Here is a 23,314-nt window from a genome sequence, read left to right on the forward strand (position 1 = left end):
CCACTTGTAAGAACTCTTCTCCAGTCAGAGTATACACACAACAACAAAACAACAATTTAAACTACATATTAGTGAAGCAATAATAGATGCACGTGCACTTTAATGTCCTGGAATTTCAATCAGGAAATAGAGTTGGCACTAAACAAATGAAGAAATAAAAAACAGACATGTTTTTGTTTTTTTACCTTGTTATCTGTGTGACTCCATGTTGTTGTGGCTGCAATGTTTGTTTGTCACAGAGGAAACAGGCAGAAAGAGGAAAAAAATCCCAGCAGATGCAGAGCAAGAAAAAAAAAAAAAAAATCTTCCCCAAACAACACTGTGCTGGTTTATCCGGAAACTGAAGCGCAGGATTTACAAACACAACCTGACATCAAGGGATCAAAGCTTCTCCTCCATGAGGTGCAATTAATCCACAGCTGCGTGTTTATTTCTCGGGAGAACAAACTGCGAACGGTGGATGTGTCTGAGAGGAAAGTTTCTTCTTCTTCCTCTTCCTCCTCTCGCTGCCTCGTCTCCTCTCACACTGACACAGGAGCTGGTTCTGCTGCTCTGATGTCAGCGGCAACGTGAGATCCAGGAAGTAGTGACGCGTTACCAAGGCAGCGGCGTCCACACCGGAGCGTGCACCGCCCCCGCGTGGACACATGGGGCAAGTGCAACAACGTGAGCTCGTTTATTCAAGCTGGATTGAGAAAGATGATGAATAATAACAATAATAATAATTCTAATAATCCATTTATATATTCCTGTATGACCAACAGATTTTTGGAAAAGTTTTAGAAAAGTAATCAATAAGAAAATTTGCCTTTTTGGTTTTTTTATTTTTTAGAAACATTCATACAGTGGCTGAGAGAACTCAACACACTGCAAATTGATGCAAATAGAAAAAACGTGCAAATTAAGAAAACAACTTCCTCAATTTGAGGACACATGCAAATATAGAAACCTGCAGAAAAAAGTCACAGAATGGTTCCATGAAGAGCTAAAAGTAAAAGCATTTCCCTGAGAAAACATTACAAATGTTTATTCTGCTTAAAGCCTGAATGTGTTGAGTGCAGAGACAGTATCAGCGCTGACAGACATTGTATTATCACCTTTTGAAACTCCCTCAGCTGTTGTAAGTCACGAGTTCTGCTTGAACACATTTATTTTGCATTTTGTGTCCAGCTGCTGTATGTGCAGACAGAGTCAAATAAGTCAGAGAAGGGAAAATTGTAAATATTGTGCATTAATAACAGTCTCAGATGATCCTGACTCCTCTTCTCAGTGTATCAGACCCGACTGTCAGCATAACAAAAGCTCTGCTGACCTTGGTCCCAGCATGCTTCTCTGCAAAAGACTCCACACTGCTCTGTTTTACTGTGATCACACATGCCCTTGCTCTGTGTAAGACGTATTGAGTGCAATGAATATCAATTGGACATTTGCATCCCTCTGTGGATTCGCAGAGCTTGTAGATGTCTGTACTGCTGAACTGGATACGAGCATCACAGGCAACCTGTGTGTGTGTGTTTGCGTGTGTGTGTGTGTCTTGTGGTTATTGCAGCATCATCTCAGTGAATGTTTCAGAGAGATTTGGGTTCTCCAGAGAAGAGCAGGATGTCTCTGCTGTCAAACCAATCAAACTACTCTTTCACGATGATATTCGTCCAAATGTCAGAAAATAAAAACTTCACATCAACAACAAAGGCACCGATCAGAGTTCTCCATACTCCATACTCCGTACCCAGAGAAAACCCAGGTGAGCACAGGGAAAGACACCAGCCAAGCTCAAAACCCCACCAGACTTCAGTACACAGAAATTTTAATTAGATTTTGAAGCATGTTGCGTCATTATATTGGTATATTTCCAAAGTAAACTTTGGTCATTTTAATTCCTTAAAGCCCCTCTGGTGAAAGTCAAGTTAAACATGTCCCCATTGTGCCTTTTATATGATTAAAGACACATTTTGATTAAAATAAGATGAGAATTTCCATCTAATCTCTGCAGTGAACAAATGCCAGGATTTCTTAGGTCTGTGATGTCAGGTGACAGGTGCTGGTTTGTTGCACGTCCATCCTGAGGGCCTGTTCTACATCACATGCCTCTGTATCATCTTTGCCCAAAGGAGCTTTTAAAAAAAATCAACACATTGAACTGTGGTATTGACTTGTTGGAAATCGATGAGGTAGTCAGGTGAGCTGAAAATCCCGGGGGATTGATTCTGTTTTAACGGTAAATGATGGATTTCCTGTTCAGAGAACTGCAGGCAAAGATGGGATTCTCCACTGGGAGAAGAGGGGCCATCGCTCAGGGTCGTCCTCTCCACTGCCAGTCAGCTGATGACAGAGGCAGAGGGGGTTTTGCTAACAGTTACAGAAACAGCTGCTCAGTTCTTGGAAAAAATACAAGGCTCATTTGATAAAAACCCTCATGCAGCATCAGTGATTAAATACACTTCATCTCCTGTAGCTTCCTGCTCTGAAAACTGTCTCTAGGGCACATCACATGGCGGCCATGTGGACCAGGACTGAAATAGGAGCTGGTAATGACTTTGATTTCTAGATCGCAGTGGAAGACAACTAGAAATCAAGATCTGAAACATCACTTAATGAAATATATTTTATGGTTATTTAAATATATCGACTATGCAAAGAAAACGTCATTAGTCATCTATAATGTATTGAGTTGATTATTTCCTTATTATTTATTCTTATTTAGCACTTTCTCAATATAACCATACCTGTATATGTGAGTCTGACCGATAAGGATAAGGATTTTTGGAGGCCACTGGCAAAACTGATTCGGAAACCTACATATCGGCCAAAATATTTATATATATGCAGATGCTGTTATTAAACTCATATGACAAAGACATTTAATTGAGGTTTGAGATCTTAGTTTAACCATAAACTTTATTATAAATAAGTAAAAATTCTAAGAAAACACAAATATGAAATACTTGATATAACTTATAATATATATATATATATATATAGAGAGAGAGAGAGAGAGAGATAAGATATAAAGATTCAAGAATAAAGAAACATTTTTTAACATAAAATAAATACACATCTTTTCTGTTTTGTTTATTCTATAAGATTTCTAATATCAAGTCAATCTTTCCGTAATGCGTAAAGATTTTAGTCCCTGCAGTTCAGTCAAGCTCTTGTCATGTACACAGACTGTATATAAGGACTACTGTATATCAAGTCTCTGCATATATTTGAATTCTGCCTATATATTCCTAACGTTAATAGAACACTAACAAGTTCATCATCAACGTATAATCAAGCGATGGAGACTTGACTATTTTATTTATTTACTCTATAAATAAATTGATATAAAAAGAACAGGTTCTACAGCAGGTGGTGATTATGTGACAGGAACATCTAGTTTGACCTGAATGCTTCATCAAATGACCCTGTTCCCTGGAGCTGCAGCGTGAGGGGGGTCTTCACCAGAGGAGACTGGATCAGCACCGTGGCTCTGAACTCTCTGTCCTCACTACAACAGACAATAAAGAGAAGACATCTTGTATTCTGGAATGATCACTGTGTAAACATTGTAATGTAATAGTGTGTTGTTTGTTACCTGGGAGTGAAGCTGATCTGGAGACAGTGGCTGCAGCTGCTGACATGTTGTTCCCTGGACCTGAGAAGCCCGACGTCTGGTGTCACTCTGAACACACATGAGTCGTCCTCATCTGACTCTACACACAGACACACACATTCAGTGGAACTCACTGCATCATTGATCACATGTAGGTTATATCAAATAGGTTAAACGGTCAGAATGTTTGTGTTACATCATCGGCAAATGTTTAAAGTTAAAACTCTCTTATTATTACCTCCATTAAGAAGTTTATGTTTTCACCTCTGTCCATGAGTTTGTTGGTTGGTTTGTCAGCAAGATTACACAAAAATAACTAAATTTAAAAAATCATGCCCATTTAGGGAACTGATACCCATCACATAGATTTCATAAAAAAGTGAATCTTGCAGCCATTATTTGGGTGTCTCTGTCTTTTGTTCAATATCATCTAATTGATAGCTAGGCCTTATTTGGGCTATGGCTATACACTGGGTCCTGGAGGGTTGACACTTGAGACCCCCTGACTGCCTCTACACGAAGCCAATGGAAACGCTTAATGTTCGGTGCTTACCTATAACTGATTTCCAGTATGTGTGAGCTCCACAACTGTAGAGTTTTATTTCCCTTGTCTGCATCTGGCCCACAGAGCAGAACCCAAAGTTGATGCTCTGGGTGGACAGACGCAGAGTAGAAAGATCCAGAAACGCACAGAGAGGGACAGTCTGATCAGAGCAGAGAGAAAACATTATGTAATTATCTACAAATAAATACACAGTATTATTTTATTTAAACTTCATACGTTAATTCCCACTGTCGAGAATCTTTAACATCAGCATGTTGTAATGTAGCACTTTTTTTTAAATCAAACTCCAACTAATCAACATACACAATATTTTGCTTTCAATAACATAAAACAATTATATTATTCGATATGTGTAAGTATATTATTGTGAAATTATACTTATGAAAGGCTTTAAATAAAGATGGATGAATTAACTATCCAGAAATGAGGTAGAAATATCCCTGATATGAACACAGCCATCTTTTTTTATTTATTGCCTATGTTTATTCTATTTTCTATTTTCACTTTCTCTCTCGTCACTTCCTCATTTTCACTATCACCTGCTGTAACAGGTGAATTTCCTCAGCATGTGATCAATAAAGTTAAATCCCATCTCATCCTAACACTCTTCACTACAGTGTGTCACCTGCAGGCTGTTGTTGCTGTACTGAATCAGGACGTTTTGCTGGAACCGCAGCTTCCTCTGCCCGCTGGCATCGTGGATCAACATCACCCCAGGAGGGACGTCCTCATCTGCCTGGTCCACATGGTCCAGAAGACACATAGAGCAGTGGAACGCCACTTTCACCTAACATTCACAGACAAGACATCAGTGAACTCCTCTGAGCTGCTACATCTGTATTCTACCCATGAGCACCTGTGTTCATTTCCCTCATCGCACCTGCATGCTTTTCTGTGGTTGCAGCACCAGAGACTCACTGTCACCAGTCTGCGAGCTGCTGGAGGTGCCGGTCCCCACTCGAGGCTGTGGTCTGAGCACCATGAACGGAGCCTGAGTTCCCAGTCTGAAGTGTAGCGGCATCTCTAAGTTGTTTTTCAGCTGGAAGCTCTTTGCGATATTAAATTCCCGCACTATCAACTGAAGGACAATCAACGCAGAAATCAGAAATACCAAACACCCCTGGGACTCATGTCTCATGTGTGAACTTGAGTGTTTCAGAGAACAGTTTATTAGTGTTGTAGATTTATCAGACTGACCTCTCTCTCTGATTGCACTCTGTGTAAATCACCTGCCGAGGCATGAAACTGCAGCACCCCATCGTCTTCCTCCATCTGCACCAACAGCCTGCAGCAACAGGGAGCCAAGAGGAAGATATGCAACTTAATCACACCACCTCTGAGCTGCTTTTTTGCCCAAGCTCAGCTGCTTTTTTTATTTAGGAAGCATAAATTGAGTGGGATGCATCTGGGGTTTGGGGAACATAAATATTGTGCTTGTAATTGCTCACACTGCCGGTTTAACGGCTGCTAGAAGATCCACCCTGAGAGGCTCCAAATCCAAACCCTGAGCTCTTTCAACTTTACCCACGACACAGGTCGCCATCTGTGGACACACGACACCAAAAAAGAGTTTTGGTGAATCAGTCTCCCAAACTTTTGCCTTATTTTCTAAAAGCTTTTGTTTCAAGTATGTTACCTTTGAGTCTAGACTCATGAAACCCAGAGCTAAGCCCACACATCTTGACTCACGAGCAGAACCAGAAAGAATCAAAGGAGTGAAAGATACGTGGATTGTGCTGCTGCTCTTTGCTGGAATCACCTTTGAATGCACAAGAGGAAAACACATCATTATTCTTTCAGAGTAGTTTCTGGGGTAAAATAAATATATGTCGCCATAATCTTACAAACATACTATTTGCTGAGGCGTGATGCAGTAGGGATAATCTGAGAGGTTGCCCACGTGAGGGCGGATGTGGACAGAGAAGAGATTTTCATTTTCGGCTTCATTTTCGTCACAGTCTTCAGTCATCTCCTCTTCCATGTCCTGAAATCAATCAGAGAATTTGAACCAGTAAAAGACTAAATCAGACTTCTTATTGGTGTTTTAGCCATAACAATTTCCCAGAGGTCACATCGTAAAATACTTTTAAGTGTATCTGTGATGTCTTATGAGTACACACAGTCTGGCTTTGGAGGGAGGAGGTCGTTCCATCAGAGCCTGGAGAGCGAATCCTCTGCCAGCCTGTTTGAACGCTTCCATCAGAAAGTCTTGCGGCTCCGCTCAACACCTCATTGCCATCAGCGTCTTTGATTGGGAAGGCGTCTCCGCACGTCACCACAACGTCCACCAGTTTATGGTCGTTCTGATCGATGTTGTACGTCTCCCAGTCGATGCGAATGTCTGACAGAAAATAAGGATTTAGATTAGATAACTTTATTAAGCCCAAAAGCCAAGGCAGTAAAATACACAAGCTTTATACACTGACAGAAGAAAATTGTTTACCAGCTAAGAAAAATGACTTCATCTGACACGAGTTCATGTTTTAAATCATTTGTCTAAATATAACCTGTTTAATTCGTATAAATGTTTATGTGTTCCCAAGTGAAGTCATTTTTTATTAGGTGAATAATGCTCATGTTAATGAACATGAAGATAGTATTGATCAATTAATGGTCTCTGCTAAAAGCAAATAAGATAAACTATTTTATTTTATGTCTCCAAAAACAGGAAATAACAAAGTCTTCTTTCATAAACCACACGTCGAATCAGTTTTAGATGAATCAATCTTTTTGAGAACTTTCTAAATATTATAACTGTTATTGCAGTTTCTCTTCAGCCCCCCTGTCACCCTCAGAGCCTCAGAGGATAAGCTGTGGAGATAATAGATGGATAGTTGCTGTTAACCCCTCTTACCCAGGATGTTTTATATATTATTAATTATTATACTTACCAAAAATGGTGGGATTGTTGATGCGAAGAGAGCGGGAGACTGTGTCACCTCCAGATACATGTGTTCCAAATCTGATGAAGCCAAAAATAAAATATATTTTACATTGCTAAAATGATTTAAAGTCATCGTCAAAAATACTCGATAAGGAGACAATGGTACAGACTGTATGATCGGCCCTTGGTTCTGGTCATCTGGTCGCGGGCCTGTCATCTGGAAGTAGAGTGGACATCCAGTCACTATCATTTGTATGGGAATGAGCGTGGGCTCAAGGTCCCCCACCTGCAGGAGGAAAATCAGATTTTAACATTGTTCACCAGTGCACATCACAATGTGTGACAACTACTGAGACCTCATCGTACTTTGCATATGAGATTATCTTTGTATTCGCCCCACATGTCAGTGTAGGCTGTCACATCCACAGCCTGGGTCTCAAACGGTCCCAGCGTCCCTGTGTTCGGCAGGACAAAGAAGGCTGCACCTTTTCCATGAGCCAGCAGGCTGCTCACAAACTCTGACGATGGACAAATAAAAACAATGATCATGACCTAATAACTAATTAATTCATATTCAGAAATATTAATAATAAAAAGTGAAAACTTACCCTCATGTGCTTTTTCCTCCATTTTCTTTGCTTGAATGGAGTGAAGCGGCTTCTTAACATATGCAAATCTGCAATTAAGATGCAGCCTGTGTCACATCGACAGAAGAGTCACACTTTGATGCATTATTTATGTCAGAGAGTTACCTGCCTTACCTATTCTCTTGCTGGTTATTTGGCTTCGAGGCATGGCAGCTGAAATACTCTGCCTCTATGGTGAAAGCAGCAGGGGCAGCAGTTTGATTGGTCATCAGCAACTGCTTTGTAACAGCTCTCTTCAAAACAACATCACCTCCGAAGTCGAGTACTATTGTTGAGGGGCTTGTATCATCTGGGTTCGAGCTGAAAGCAAAGCCCAGGGATCAGATTTTGAGTGTTTGACTTGCTAAACTTAATAGATGAAGCTGCTGCAGCTGTTGGATGGTTGGCTGGAAGGTTTTAAGAAAATGGGACTACCAGGCACTTGACAGCGAGTACGACACGCTGAGTTTCTTGGTTTTGGAAGCCGAGATGCCAAGAACAAGATAAGAGTTCATCCCCTGGACCTCACAGAGAGCAGCCACCTCAGACAGCTCCAGCTGCAGCAGGATAAAACATCACATATCAAAACACTGAGAACAAGAGTCTGTGACAGCAGAGCAAACACTGCAGCCTTCTCTCTCTACTGTTAAATGTGTCACTTTGGAGTTCAAGCATGGGAGTTTCAGTTGTGGTGACAGCTTGTGCTATAGAGCTGGTACTTACGTCTGAGTGAGAGGTAAAAGTCACTGTGACCTCTACGCTGGCATTAGGTCCCAGAGAACCAGAGGAGGGGTCAAAAGAGGCTGAGCACAGTGAGGCCTGTTTACCCTGCAGCTGAGCCTGGTGGAGAAAATGACAAACTGATATCAACAGATAATATTTATTATAAAGTTTATGGTTTCACTATAAAATATCCCGCTGCTGGGTTTTTCCAATTTGAAGGTTTTGAAAAGTATGTTCTAATTTGGCGTTTAAATTTGAATTTATTTTTATCCATTCGTTTTTCTGGCATGGATGTTGTGAAGCCCTTTGTGTCATTGTTTAGATAAGTGCTATAAAAATAAGTTATTATTACTATTCTTTGTATTGTATCTGGTGATAAAAGCAAAAAAAAGTGATGCAGCATACCATCCATCTGAAGTGTGAAGGCAGCAGGGTCTGGTTGAAAAGAGTGACAGCGGCCTTGGCAGGAACTCCAACGTAGAGTTCAGAGAGGAGCAGCTCACAGTTTAACAGACACACCTGAGGAGACTGCACATCTGCTCGCACTGACAGGTGACTGCAACACACAGGTGGTGTTACTTGTTTTTTTTTTTTTTTTTTTTTTTTTGCTACTGTATGGATTTTATTAGCTGCAAGCTGCGAGTAAACCTGTTTAAGAAACACATTTAAACAGATACAAGTAATATGCACATGCAGTAAACCATAGAGCATTTGCAAACAAGCGTGCAAATACAATACAATACACACAGAAATATCTTGACAGTCGTTGATCCTGCGATGACCTGAAAACTGACGAGATTCAGACTGAAAGAAATATTTCACATTACATACAATCCACTGAGTCTCAAATGATTAGTTCAGCAGTTGGGAATGACATTTATTATTTTGGCTTTAGAAGAGGTCCAGTCCTGTTAGTGCTCCAGGCTTTTTGGCAATGCTGGAGGGACTTTGCTGAGGATCTGATTGGGCAGAGCTCAGAGTTTCAGGCCAAGCCAAACCATTACAAGTTCAAAACCTCCCATAAATATAAGATAACTACTAAAACAAATTTGCAGCCCTTTAATGAAGGGCTGGCTCAAGGGATCTGATCAATATGCTGAGGAGCAGAAATTATAAATTGGCATGAATAAGCATTTTCTTTTGACACCCTATTATGACTTTATTACAACTGCGAAGGCCGAAGCTAATGTTGAGTATCATTCTGGTTGTTTTTTTTTTTTTTTTTTCCACATCTTTTTATTCGTTTTTTCGTTCATTTACAGCAATAAATCACACATACAGTATATGCAGTATATATATGCAGAAATTCTTAGCAGTAGACAATAGTGGTAGGATGCCCTACACGATGTATGGTGATAACAACAATGTGATTGAGCTGAGCCAAAATGGCTTCTATGAACCACATTTGACCCTTAACCCTTCCCACCCACTGACCAAAAACAAAACAAAGGAAAAGTTAACTAATTGCATAATTAGACCATACATACTTTATATTACCAAAAAAGAAAAAAAAAAATATATAATAATAAAAAAAAAATAAAAAAAAAAAAATAAAAAAATAAAAAATAGGAAAGGGGGGGGGGTGGGGGGGGGGGGGGGCATCTAGTCGCTTTCTGGGTGAATAGTGGATCTGTTTAAGTACTCTAGGAAAGGCTGCCAGGTTTTGTTAAAAGCAGTATCAGAACCCGCCAGCGAGAATCGAATCTTCTCGAGTTTGATATGTGTGAGGACCTCCCTAAGCCAGCTATTGTGTGAAGGTGGAGTAACTTGTTTCCATTTAAGCAAAATAAGGCGTCTGGCCAATAGAGTAGTGAAGGCCAGTACCCGGCGTTTCGATGCAGGGAGACAAAGTGTCATAGGTGGGGGCAGGCCAAACAGGGCCGTGTAAGGCTCGGGGTTAAGGTCTACTTCAAGTACAATTGCAAGAGTATCAAAAATTTGGTACCAAAAGCTGGTGAGGTTCGAACAGGACCAAAACATATGTGTGTGATTAGCAGGCGACTGCTTACATCTATTACAACTGTCATTGGTGCCCGGGTAAATCTTCGCCAATCGGACGTTTGTGTAGTGCACTCTGAAAAGAACCTTACATTGTAATAAGCTGTGCCTGGCACATATAGAGGACGTGTGAACCAGCTCAAGGATTTGGACCCATTGGTCGTCTGAAACTGGAACTCCCATCTCCTGCTCCCAGGTCTGCTTCAGGCGAGTTGTTTGGTCAGGGTTGAGGGAGTCAATGGAATTGTAAATCACAGAGATGGAGCGCTTTTGAGAAGGATCGAGGGCGAGCAAGGAGTCACTCAGAGACCCGGGCGGGTGGTTAGGGAAGTGTGGATAAGCAGTTTGGACAAAGTGCCTGACTTGAAGGTAACGAAAAAAGTGAGAGTTAGGTAATTCAAACCTGGCTGCGAGCTCTGTAAAATCAGTAAATTTATTTTCCTTGTAGAGGTCTTTGACATATAATAAACCTTTGTCTCGCCAGATAGTAAAGGTGGGGTCAGTTGAGGAGGGAGGGAATAGATGGTTTTTAACAACCGGGGCCAAAGTTGAGGGTTCATTCAAGCCATAATGTTTACGAAATTGATTCCAGATTTTCAGCGAGTTAGTAACAACAGGGTTCTGTGAGACGTTGTGGATCTTGAGGGGGAGCCGCGCGGTAAGGAGGGACGGTAAGGAAAATTTTGAGGACCGTAGTTCTGTCAGAACCCATGATGGGCCTGCGTCGGCTCCTCTGTCCAGCCAATGACCGATTTTGTTAATATTACATGCCCAATAGTATTGGATAGGATTGGGTAGTGCGAGACCGCCCTGCTTTTTGGGGAGCTGTAGAACAGCTTTTCTAATGCGGGGCGGCTTATTCAACCACAGAAACGACGATATCGTCCGGTCCAGTTGCTGAAAGAAGGATCGTCTAATAAAAATCGGAATGTGTTGGAACAAATAAAGAAATTTGGGGAGAATCACCATCTTAACCAGGTTAACTCTGCCAGTTAGGGAGAGAGGGAGGGAGGACCAGCGAGTCAGATCAAGCTTACACTTGTCAATGAGAGGGCGGAAATTTTTATTAAAAAGGTCCCTGAAAGATGCAGTCACAAATATGCCAAGATATCGAAACCCCTCTGAAACAACTCTAAATGGGAAGGAGGATGGCGGCATCTTCTTAGATAGCTCGTTTATAGGAAGAAGTTCACTTTTATTAAAATTTAACTTGTAACCAGAGTATCTGCCAAATTGGGTTAAAATGTCTGAGATAACAGGGATGGATGAGGCTGGGTTAGACACATATAATAACAGATCGTCGGCATAAAGGGACAGCTTGTGGGTGGCATCATATCTGGTAATGCCCTCAGCTCGCCCCTCCCCCCGAAGCCAGATAGCCAATGGCTCGATAGCTAGAGCGAACAGGAGGGGGGAGAGGGGGCATCCCTGTCTGGTTCCCCGACAGAGGGCAAAGGGGGGCGACCTCAAACCGTTTGTAAGGATATGGGCAGTTGGAGAGTCGTAAAGCAGTCTAATCCATGCAATAAAGTCGGAGCCGAAACCAAATTTAGCCAGGACGCAGTACAGGTACTTCCACTCAACCCTATCAAACGCTTTCTCAGCGTCTAAGGAAATTACCACTTCGGGTGTGATAGGATTGGGGGAGCCGATAAGGTTGAGAAGTCTCCTGGTGTTGGACGAAGAGTTCCTTCCGGCCATGAACCCAGTCTGGTCTGTAGAAATTAGAGTAGGTAGGGCTTTTTGCAGACGAGTAGCTAGAACCTTGGCGAGAATCTTTTGGTCTACATTTAAAAGTGAGATGGGCCTATAGTTACTACATTCAAGGGGGTCCTTGTCTTTTTTTAATAAAAGAGAGATGTTGGCTTCTGATAGGGTTGGAGGCAATCTCCCACTATTAAAGGATTCGTTGTAGACATTAGCCAAATGTGGTGTTATTAGGATCGAATATGCTTTGTAGAATTCTACTACAAACCCATCTGGGCCAGGGGATTTGCCGCTCTGTAGCTGCCCAATTGCCTCCCGCACTTCCGCCGTTGCAATCGGAGCGCCTAGTCTATCAGCCAAACTGCCATCCACTTTGGGATAAGAGAGCTCCTCCAGGGGATTGTTGTTCCTCCAGATTTCAGGCGAGTACTCTGAGGTATACAGGTCAGAATAGAAATTCAGAAACGCATCATTTATCAATTTGGGGTCGGTGGCCACCGACCCCGACGGCAATTTTATCCTAGGGATCAGTCTCGAAAGAGCTGCGGTTCTAGCTTGATGGGCGAGGAGTTTGCCCGCTTTATCTCCCATTTCGAAATAGCGTTGCTTTGTTTTTAACAATTTTGTTTCAACTTTGGATGTTGACAGGAGGTCAAATTCAGCCTGGAGTTTAAGACGTTGGTCATAAAGAGAGGGAGTGGGGGCGGCGGCATATTGTGTGTCGATACTAACTAGTTGCTCCGAGAGCCAGACCACCCTTTCCACGTCCGCTTTTTTCAGACGAGAGGCAAACGAGATCGCCTGTCCCCTCAGATAAGCTTTACACGCCTCCCAAAGAGTACTTCTTGTGACATCTGGGGTGTCGTTCGCCTCAAAATAATTAGCTATTTCCTCCTGAAAAAATGTTTTAAAAAGTGAGTTATTCAATAAAAAGTGAGAAAGTTTCCACTGAGTATGTGGAGGTCTGTGGTTTGGGAAGTTTATGACAGCGGACGTAGGAGCATGATCTGAGATCACTATGCTGTGATACTCGCCAGATCTGACCCACTGCAGTAGCCTGCTATCGGCAAGAAAAAAATCAATTCTAGAATATGTGCGATGGACATGGGAGAAGAATGAAAAGGCCTTAGTGGTTGGATTAAGAGATCTCCAAGGATCACAAAGACCAAGCTGGCTCATAAAAGATTTCAATGTGGTGGCTGAACTGGACAAAGTAAGGGGCCTGGCAGAGGACTTATCTAGAACAGGATCTTGAATAAGGTTAAAATCGCCACCTATAATAGGGTAATGACTGTCCATGTCCGGGAGAGAAGTAAAAAGATGGGTTATGAATTTGTCGTCATCCCACACAGGGGCATAGACGCTCACTAAAATAACTGGAGTGTCAAACAGCTTGCCTGAAACAGCCACAAAACGGCCATTGGGATCTTCAACTGATTTTGATGGCTCAAATGTTATATTTTTACTTATAATGATGGCCGCACCTCTCGCCCTCGCAGAAAATTTGGAATGAAACACGTGACTCATCCAAGGTCTTTTAATGCGTGAAATCTCAGAGGTCTTAAGGTGAGTTTCTTGAAGGAAATAAATATCCCCTCTGAGCTGTTTCAGGTGAGAGATCACTCTGCCCCTCTTAATAGTTCCATTGACTCCCCTAACGTTCCATGATACCAGCCTGCAGCCATGATGTGGTTGTGTAGTTGTATTATCCACTACTCACCCTTTGTCAAGCGAAGATGTACGGTGGTGATGCCCTGGGGGGGGGGGGGGGGGGGGGGGGGGGGGGGGACAAAAAAAAAAAACAAAACAAAAAAAATACAACAACAAAAAACAACCAACCATTCAAAACCCCTATAAAGCTTCCAATTTCTTTATACTCACTTACCCACATAACTTCTCCACTCCCGCTGGGTTAAACGTAACCCGTATAATACAGAGAGTTAAACATTAACTGAAAAAAGTTTAAGTGCCTCCCATGTAATCGGCATAAAACCAATCTACTCACACGTGAACATGAGCATTTTAAGAAAAACGGTCGTTCAGAGACGAGAGAAAGAGAGAGAAAACAAAACAAAAAAACAACAACAACAACAACAACCACACAGTATTATGGAAAAAAGCCGTGCGAGTTTTCATGTTGTTTCGCCTCTACAGAACAGTAGGGGGCAATGTGACCCGGGAGGAGAAGACAAGACTAGAGAGGCTGCATCTTCATATAACCAAAGAGGAAGAAAAAAAAAAAAAAAAATCACACATTTATCCGGACTCACACTGTGATATAACAGACAGCTTCGTATCGAGTGTTTAACTGATATTGCTCCTACTGAAAAATGAAAAGTGTAGCCAGTGACTAACGGTTTTAGCATGGCTAGTCAAAACCAGCCGAGGTGTGTTAAATGTTATCGTGTCGAGACACTCTTACCGGCTGGGCGAGTTATCCCACGGCCCATGTCGGTAATGTTGTTAGCATTAGCCGCTAGTAACCAGCCCGTTCAACGATGATGGAGCCGAGCCGGTGATGCAGCCTCAGGAGGGGAGCTGGGTCCCCGCGAAGGCAACGGCCTCCTCAGCCGAGGAGAAACGTTTCTTGGTGCCATCTTTCTTGGTGATTTGAAGCTTTGCAGGATAAAGCAGAGCCGGCCGGAGGCCCAGGTTGTACAGGTTGGCCATGACTTCGCGGTAGACCGCCCGCTGCTCTAAAACGTCGGGGCAGTAATCCTCGTAGATGCGGACCGGTGAGTCGCGGTACTTCAGGTCGTTCCTCCGTTTGCGGGCTTCCCGGACTATTAGCTCCTTGGTCTGGTGCCGGTGAACGCACACAATCACGGGTCTGGGCCGGTCTCCCTGTCGCGGCTTAGCAGCTAGGGAACGGTGGGCCCGGTCCAGCTCAGGTGGGGTTTGTAGCACTTGGTCTCCGAGTATCTCCATCAGGACGTCCGAGAAGAATGACGTAGGCCGGGGACCTTCTATGGACTCAGGCAGGCCGACAATCCTGATGTTGTTGCGTCGGCTTCGTCCCTCCAGATCGATGTTTTTGTTTTTGAGTTTAGCACAAGCCTCTGATAGGGTGGAGCATGATGCTTCAAGAGCTTGGATGCGTTCCTCAGTTAAATTGGCGTTGGACTCCAGACTCTCAATTCTTTCACCAAGGTCAGTCACTGTGGCCTGCACCGTGTCAAGTTTAGCCTCAAGAGAGGCAAACGCCGACCTGAGCTCAGCGGTCAGCGCCGACGATATGGACTGGCGGTGCTCCTCCAGCAATCTAGTCAGAGCAGGCATGCTAATCTGGTTAGCCATGGCGGACGTGTCGTCCTTCGCGGTTTCTCTCTCTTTAGCCTGCCTGGTTTTGGAGGCCATGACGCGTGGGGGATATTATTCCCTCTTTACTAGGGATTCGGGTCGGGTTTGGGTTATGAAAAGTTAAGTTTTTACAAGTCAGTGCGGGAGAGCGCGAAGCGTGCGTCTACTCCATCCCCCTCTCCACCGGAAGTCCGTGTTACTTGTTAACAACAAATCACTGCCACTGAGTAATAACGTCATTAATGCTCTGCAGTGTTGTTGACAAAGGCTGCATCCCTCAGCACAAAGTCCTCAAGCTGCTTTGAAATACATTGGTCAGGTATAGACAAATCTACATGCTCCTTATGATAAATCTTAAGGGAGAGATCTGTAAATATTCATTGTGCATCCTCACCATCCGGTTCCATTTTCCACATCCAGCTCCAACTCTGTTTCAAACTGCTGACAGAAACGTGGCCTGAAGAACACGTCCACACTGCAAGAGGCCAGGGGGGGCAGCACACCTCTGCATGGCTCCACTAACATCTAACAGCCAACATAGATTAGCATGTTCAAATGTTCAAATGAAAAACCTCCACCTCATGTTATAACAGTTATAGTGAGGTATGTTGTCATATTATAGTAAATGTACTGTATTTATATAGCGCTTTACAGCATGTCACATTCACACACACATTCATCCTTGTTCTATCACACACCATTCATACACTGTCGGCACACACGTCAGGGCTAATTTGGAGTTCAGTATCTTGCCCGAGGACACTTTGAAGTTGTACCTGTGCTGATTGTACTTGTGTTTCTCGCTGGTCATGTTGACTCTCCTCGATGGTCCAGGAGGCCTCAAGCTGGGTGGTGTTGGTGAGGAGGAGGGCGGTCTGCGTCTGCTCCCCGAGCTTCATGAGCCCAAAGTCCACACTGGGCACACCGACGGTCACTGTGGGACCCTATCCAAAATCAAATGATGAGCATACAGAGGTCACAGACAAACAAACTCTAATTGTGAAACCTGAAGATTTAAGTCATGACGAGAATCACTAATTTCATGAGGGTGTTCAGGTTTACTCTTACCTTGAAGGAGACTTCCACAGCCAGTGTGATGGGCTCATGTCGGTGCTCTATGTGGCAAACCAGACTGGTCACGACCCTCTCCGGTTTCCCTCCAGTCACAATTAAATTGAAATCAAAGCACTCATTCTGATCTGGACACAAATCCGTCAATAAAACAATAAATCAAACAATATGAAATGCTGTTTACAAATCACAATGTGCAGGGGAATATTTAACTCTCATATTACATTGTATTGAGTGACGCACCTATTCGGCCAGTAGAGGGCTCTACTTCTATTATGTGGCTGCTACTGTTCATCCTCTCCCATTGAAAACAGATGAAGGTCTTGCTGTGGTTCCACAGCTGAAACACACAACATTGAAAAGATGTTTATAACAGTATTAACAGAGAATAGATAAAGAAAACAAACATATGACCATGACTTGAACAACCTTGAACTGCCTGTGGGTGGTGGTGCAAATAAAAATCTCTCCGGGGATCACGACAGCATAGGGCTCCAGCAGGACCTGGTATGGCTCTGTTGACCCCTTGACCTCTATATCCATGACGATGACATCGTTCACCTTGGAGCCAGTGCGCACAGGCTTGAGGGTACTTCCAACACACACACACACACACACACACACACAGATTCAGATTCCATTGAATTGTGACACTGATGCAGACAAAGGAGCAGATCCAGGATTTTTTTTCACTTTCTTTAACATTGCAAGATATGTCACATTTTCACTGATCTCTCAGGTATTAATTTTTGGACCATTTTTGTTGTTGCATATTGAAATTCACAGTACACAGACCTGTACCACCGCAAATATAAAGAACTTTACCTATTTTCACTGGGCTGTGGTGGCAGCTGTGGGACATCTCTCAAGACTAAGTGACAGACACTGTGGTAGTCCTTCAACTTAAGAAAAAACAAAGACTTTTAAAACATATATGCAAAACATAATGTAAGAAATCCATTTGTTCAGCATAACTTGTGACATAAAAGCCCTGATTGTTTCTGTAACAGTGTCTTTTCTACCTCTTTGGGACAGAAGGTAAACAGGAACTCTTGGTCCTGGCAGGGGGCCAGAACGCCTGTTAGGGGGCTAACATTGAAAGCATCATCTGTGGCCAGGTGGAACTGGATATGGGAAGGCAGAGTGGTTTCCCCTGGAAGCAGAGGGCGGAGGTTGGGCTTCATGACCTGCCAATGGAAAGGCAGCTCCAAGTGGCTTCATCCCAAGAGAGAGAGAGACAGAGGGAGAGATATGAGAAACTCCCTTTTTACACAGGGCCAGTGACATTTACTTAGTATTTAGCTTCTTATTCAAGGACACTTCAACTATATGAATGCTACATGTAATCCTGTGGCCTAAAAGGGCACGTTTGACGTGTTCATTTGTTGAGGAGAGGCATAAGAATGGAACAATTTAAAAAAAATACAGTAGTCTTTTAGCTATTCCATGATATATGATGGTGTGAAGCTTACACATTGTTCCTAATGATGATTTTTTTCTGTTGCATAGAGTGAGGGTTGCATGAGCTGAAACGGACAATGTGCTCTGCAGTGAGGTCGTGCACTTCCCCGATTACAGGACGCTCCTTCTCCCGAGGCACGGACACGAGCTCGAGAGCAATCAACTGACCTTCACCTTGAAAACAAACATAATTTATATCCTGCTTAGCCTTACGATGGACGAGTTTTTAATCATCGGTACAGCTCTTAGAAACTCTGAAGAGATTCACCTTCGATGGAGATGTCTTTCACCTGGCAGTTGTCACAGATGACAGTGAAAACCTGACAGCTCTTGTCAGCAGTGGTAGGGAAGAAAACCACCTGCAAACACACACACACACACACACACACACATATATGATGCTGCATACATCTGAAACACACACACAGAGCTGCACAGAAGTGAAACTTGTGACTCAAAAGTGGGAAGTGTATTCATATGGCTTCCAACGAGTCCCACTGTATTTCAAGTGCGTAAAAAACTTAATGGATATAGGTGCTACTAAATGAAATTTGATTCCAGTAAAATGAGCCATGTTTGTGAAGCATTGCAGATACATTAAAGTTCCTCCTCGTACCTCCACCACTGTGGCCTCTCCAGGCTGCAGCACAAAAAGAGACGGGCTGATTGCAAAGGGTGGCTGCTCAGAAAAGTATGTTCTGGTCACATGCTACATGAAGGAAATAAGAGAACCTGTTAAACACACTTCTTCTATTCACAATAAAAGCTTCTGAGTCAGACTTTTACCCTGAGGTTTGAGACCGGCCATTGGTTCTTCGGGATTATGCAGAACGTTCCAGCGCTGAGACCAACGTTATGGCACAGAAACTCAACAAATTTCACTCCACCAATCAGACAGTAGCCACAGTCCAGAATTCTTGGCACTGCATGATAATTAGGGGGAAATGGATCAACAATGAATGGCAGAAGAAGGTATACTGATCAGCGAAAACAACAGGTTAGGTTGGCAGATAGTAATGAGACTTACAGGTGAGTATTGGAGGGGGTCGTGCGGCAGCGATGGACACCACCAGCAGGTGCTCCGCCTGGCTCTCCACCACTATGAAGTCCTCATATTCTGCCAGGGAGTCTGGAGCGAACCGCACCGTGTACTTACAGCTCATCCCGGGGGCAACGACACCCCCCTCACCAGGGAATCTCCCTGTCAAACATACATGAATATCTGTCTTTCCTTACAGTGAACTCTACATTCACTTGTTCGTAATTTACCGATCATTGGTGTTTGTTACAGCAGGTGGTGCTAGTGTTCATATGTATGGAATTACACCAGCAACAGTAAAGTCAAAAAGGATTAGCTGCATGTCTGACTTTAGTTGTCAAAACTTTTTATAAAAATGGAAACATAACAGCTCCCAAAATATTCTTGTTCAAATAATCTTGGTGGCTGCTGAAGTATAGGTCTCCTCCATGTTAGGAGATGGGAGATGGACATTTTCTCAAAGACGGTTTCTGTCATTGTAGGTAGTTCTTATCACACTGATCTGTATGTGTGTTCATTTTATTGGTAAGTGTGTTTTTTTATTAGCAATTAGATGCTATAAAATTGGGGGGGAAAGTCCTAAATGTCAGCAGAGACTGACTCACGATTGGTCAAGCATGTGTATCAGCTAGACCTTGATACCATGACTCCAATCCCACAATCACTACTGCACAGACTCCAAATTACACCAAAAGCCCAAAATGGTGACGCCCGTATCGAGGATACTTTGCTTTTTTTTCAGAACTGGTAGAAAGAAAAACGTTGTCCATCTTTATCTACAGCCTAAGGTCAAAACTCTGGCATTCCTTTTTTGATACTATCACTGACTCTTGATATATTTGATGACTTCCTCACAACAAGGAGGCTGTGTTATCCATTCAGAGCAAAAAGGAAGCACTTACCAAGGCCAATAGAGAAGTAAGGAGTGGTGGGTGGGACGACTCGGATATGACGGCTTGCAGAAGTCAAGTTTTTCAGTTCCAGTGTTGTCTGAGGCAGAACAGGAGAGAGAGTGAATCATCTCACAGTAAAAGATACTTGTCAGCAGTCTTGGGTGTTCTGAAACTGAACCTGTGTTGTGTACGGTCACTGAGACAGATACCTCATAGACATGTCCCACACTGTAGTCAGTAAAAAGCACCACAGAAGGATTTGCCACGAAGACTGGTGCAGGATTATCAGTTGAGCTTGAAGACAGGAAGAGCATAAACACAGCAGAGCAACTATTTCTACATTTTCCAAATTCACCAGCCTTGTGTTGGAAAGAATGCTGGAATAAAAGGACTGAAACATTATGAAAGCCTGCATCTGCCTGCAGAGTCTCCCCGCCGACCCATAATACTCACACTCATGCACACTGTGTGCATTTGAGGTATCAATGAAAACAGAGCCATGAACATATAAACAAACACCAACCTGATATTTAACACCTACAGTAAAAAAGTTAACTTAATCTCAATCATATATTTTGCAAAGTAGGACAGTTCGATATTCATATTAAAGTCTCAGAGTTACCACATGCTCACAAAACAAAGGACAAGTAGTCCCCCAGCTGTCCCTGTTGTGAACAACAGCGTTTGTGTGCACAAGCAAAATAGATGGACAGATGTTTGCACAGGCAAAGGGGACTTGTATTGTAATCGTCTGACCTACGCTCATCGTATTTCATCAACTATAACCCATACAGGATTATAAATGTGACCCACTATTTAAATACCCTGCCTTTTTATAGTTCTTGCCTTGTAACAAAACAATGAGCATTTACTGTAAACTTATATCATCATCAGCACATTCCGGGTACCTTTGTTCCCTCATCTCTTTCCTCCCACGTTCCCTCTTCACCACTCTGCTCCTGGGCTGGATGAGGGACATGCCGCCATTCTGTGCGTTCGGGGGAAGGAAGTGAGGATTTCGAAGGAAGCTGTGTCGATCTTTGAGCCTCTCGAGTTGTTCCCTCGCCTCCACCTTGTCTTTCGCGCTCGGCTCTCCCTTCCACTTTGGCCTGGGTTTGGCCTGACTTGGCTTCTGAAACACACAGAATGTTATGAACATAATTGAATGATGCTTTGTAACGTAATTACAAAGTAAGTCCCTCTTTCCCAGAGGAACCTGGGCTTGCCAGATCAGAGTTTTCTGTTGTGTGAATTCTCAACTCTGTGCAACTTCTAAGGATAATGTAATTTTTACATCCTCTAATGCCCACGTTGTTTCCGCCGATTGTTTAGTTCTTTTGCTTTTTTGTTTATCTCCTCTAAAAAATAATCTAATCACAGGATATATTCATAAATTATTAGCGCCTGAAGTATTAAAGTATTACTCTTTTCAGCTCTGACTGAAAGGATGTAGGCTCCTGACTCCTCACCTCCCTGGGAGTATTCTTCCTCTTTGGTGTGTCTGAGCTGGACTCAGACATCAGGCTGTGGTCTAACTCATTCATTTCTAACGCAGTCTTTTCTGGACTGGGAATGAGTATATAACCATCATCCTGTGGCTCCTTGGACACGTGCATAGTGTAGGCGATGGTGGGCTTAGCAGGATTCGATATTACTGACAAGAAACAAGATGAGAGAAACACTGAGTTGAGAACACACGAGTCATTAATACTCTAAGATGGGTCCAGAAGAGAGGGTCGGGTACCTGGTGGCGGTGGTCTGACCCGTGTTTCTTGTGTGGGTAAGTAGTCCCGGGGGGAAATCAGGTTGTGCTTTTCGAGGAGATCACTGTCTACACACCAGGAAAAGGCTGATTTGACTGAAAGAAAGAATTGTCAGAGTATATTTATCTTTGTATACAATAATAAAGAAGACAACTGTGCAGAAATAGAATACATCAATTGATAAAAACCTTAACATCCGACCTGTAAAGATGCCCTCATGCCCACAAACGCCCCCTGGATTCATTCTCTCGTAGGCTTGCCTTTCTTGGGCTGCAGCTTGAGCCCTGGCGTGAATTATGTGACTCTCCAACATGTCCGCCTCTTGTATACAGCGGCTGTATTCAGAATGAGCCTGTGTGATTAAAATAAACACATAACAACTGTTATCATCATTTATCCATTGACTCAGAATATGATTGTATTAATGACAGCGTGAGGTCACCTGCAGCAGCTGCTCCACATATTTGCGATGGGAGCTGCTCCGTCCACTCTTTGTCTTGATGAGGTTGTTCAAAGTGTCTCTCGAGGTGATGTCTTCAGTGTGAAGGTCTTTGAAAATGTTTGCTAATACGTGGGAAATATCCTGAAATCCAACAGTGAAGTAGCTTCATGTTAGCAGAATGTTAGCTTGAAGTTAAGAGTGGAAAAAGACCACCGGTCACCGTACCTGGGACTGTCCTGAGGCGGGTGTGTGGCTGCTCATACACGGGTCAACTGTGGCGTGTCGCCTCGTCTCCGGTTCTTCCGGAGGAGCTGCCATGGAGGCTAAAGCTAATGTGACTAGCTTAACGATTCAGCGTCCGCAGGGTGGCGGCGCAGGAAGCGAAGCTATGAGCTCGCAAAGTTAAAATCCAAAATACAACAGTTATTAACAACACACATTGAATTATCAAAGCAAAGTGTAGCTACAACTTCAGCTGACTGACGTCCTGCTGCCTGTTGCCTGTCAGCCATCTTTGTGTACAGGTGGTTGTCATAGCGACAGGCAATACGGAGCAAGCCCCCCCCCCCCCCCCCAGATATAGTTTTTTATTAATCTATTAAAACAGACAAACATTAAAATAGTTAAAAGTAAAAGCTACAGGTATACTTTTTATTTCATTTATTTATTTTATTATGATGGCATATTTTATTTGAGAGAATATTCTGATCTTTTATTTGCAATAAATATAGTAAAATTGACTGAAACTATACACACACACACATATATATATATATATATATATAAATCTTCAGGAATGACATACACAATAGTTGTTGAGTAATCTTGAGGAAAATAATGCAGGCAATTTAGTTTATTCCATAAATATAACATGCCTTTGATATGGTATTTAAACCATGATTATTTCTTTGGAGCAGATTTCCAATCATCGTGTTTGTAAGTAATGAAACATTTTATTATTCAAATTTAATCTGTTAATCATTCCTTTGAGTGTGACATTTATATGTATATACTGTATATATGTTAACACAATACACTTTCTATACTACTTAAAGACCACTGTACAGACCATAAACAAAACTAGATAGTTCACAAGTTGATAATGTATTCAGTCATTACACGTGTTTTTCATTTAAATTAGAGGAGAGAATGTTGTCTCTTGATTAAACCCATAATAAGAAGTATGCAAATTAGTAAAATACCTGTAAGCTTTTTTCTTAGTTCTATCAGTTTGATAAACGATCATT

At 42.6% G+C, this 23,314-nt stretch overlaps 2 protein-coding genes across 3 annotated transcripts in view; both read right to left on the bottom strand.

The window, feature by feature from the left end:
- Positions 1–554, bottom strand: part of map3k22 (mitogen-activated protein kinase kinase kinase 22) — a 37,916-nt gene extending 37,362 nt beyond the window's left edge. The window contains exon 1 of one of the 2 annotated variants that reach the window (XM_069512065.1): positions 186–554. The gene's annotated coding sequence lies outside the window, so the exon portion shown is untranslated. The remainder of the gene's footprint in view (positions 1–185) is intronic. The other variant, XM_020087297.2, reaches the window with a different exon arrangement.
- Positions 555–3,057: 2,503 nt separating this feature from the next.
- dlec1 (DLEC1 cilia and flagella associated protein) lies at positions 3,058–22,583 on the bottom strand. Its single transcript, XM_069512920.1, has 38 exons — positions 22,293–22,583; positions 22,068–22,208; positions 21,827–21,977; positions 21,607–21,720; positions 21,332–21,516; positions 20,771–20,994; positions 20,072–20,156; positions 19,872–19,959; positions 18,958–19,131; positions 18,717–18,853; positions 18,547–18,639; positions 18,199–18,289; positions 17,942–18,104; positions 17,492–17,684; positions 17,295–17,371; positions 16,899–17,061; positions 16,713–16,809; positions 16,467–16,597; positions 16,175–16,342; positions 15,793–15,923; positions 8,799–8,949; positions 8,394–8,510; positions 8,106–8,227; positions 7,806–7,991; positions 7,653–7,720; positions 7,411–7,562; positions 7,215–7,330; positions 7,052–7,122; positions 6,281–6,501; positions 6,013–6,144; positions 5,797–5,919; positions 5,609–5,703; positions 5,358–5,445; positions 5,041–5,238; positions 4,786–4,947; positions 4,149–4,299; positions 3,578–3,695; positions 3,058–3,490 (listed from the first exon to the last, which is right to left on the bottom strand). The coding sequence occupies exons 1-38, from the start codon at positions 22,383–22,385 to the stop codon at positions 3,376–3,378; spliced, it is 5,085 nt and encodes a 1,694-aa protein (XP_069369021.1). The 5' UTR covers positions 22,386–22,583; the 3' UTR covers positions 3,058–3,375.
- Between the last annotated feature and the right edge of the window lie 731 nt (positions 22,584–23,314).

Source organism: Paralichthys olivaceus, chromosome 17, assembly GCF_024713975.1.
Source record: "Paralichthys olivaceus isolate ysfri-2021 chromosome 17, ASM2471397v2, whole genome shotgun sequence".
In the NCBI taxonomy this organism is placed as follows: Eukaryota; Metazoa; Chordata; class Actinopteri; order Pleuronectiformes; family Paralichthyidae; genus Paralichthys; species Paralichthys olivaceus.

What these genes read in the sequence shown, in the direction of transcription:
- dlec1 (XM_069512920.1), bottom strand. Translation starts at nt 22,385, where the DNA reads ATGGCAGCTCCTCCGGAAGAACCGGAGACGAGGCGACACGCCACAGTT. An exon ending in TTACTTCTCTATTGGCCTTG is followed by an intron (nt 19,132 to 19,871) that starts GTAAGTGCTTCC and finishes TATGTTTGACAG; the next exon opens with GGAGATTCCCTGGTGAGGGG. An exon ending in CACAAGTACAATCAGCACAG is followed by an intron (nt 15,924 to 16,174) that starts GTACAACTTCAA and finishes GTTGGCTGTTAG; the next exon opens with ATGTTAGTGGAGCCATGCAG.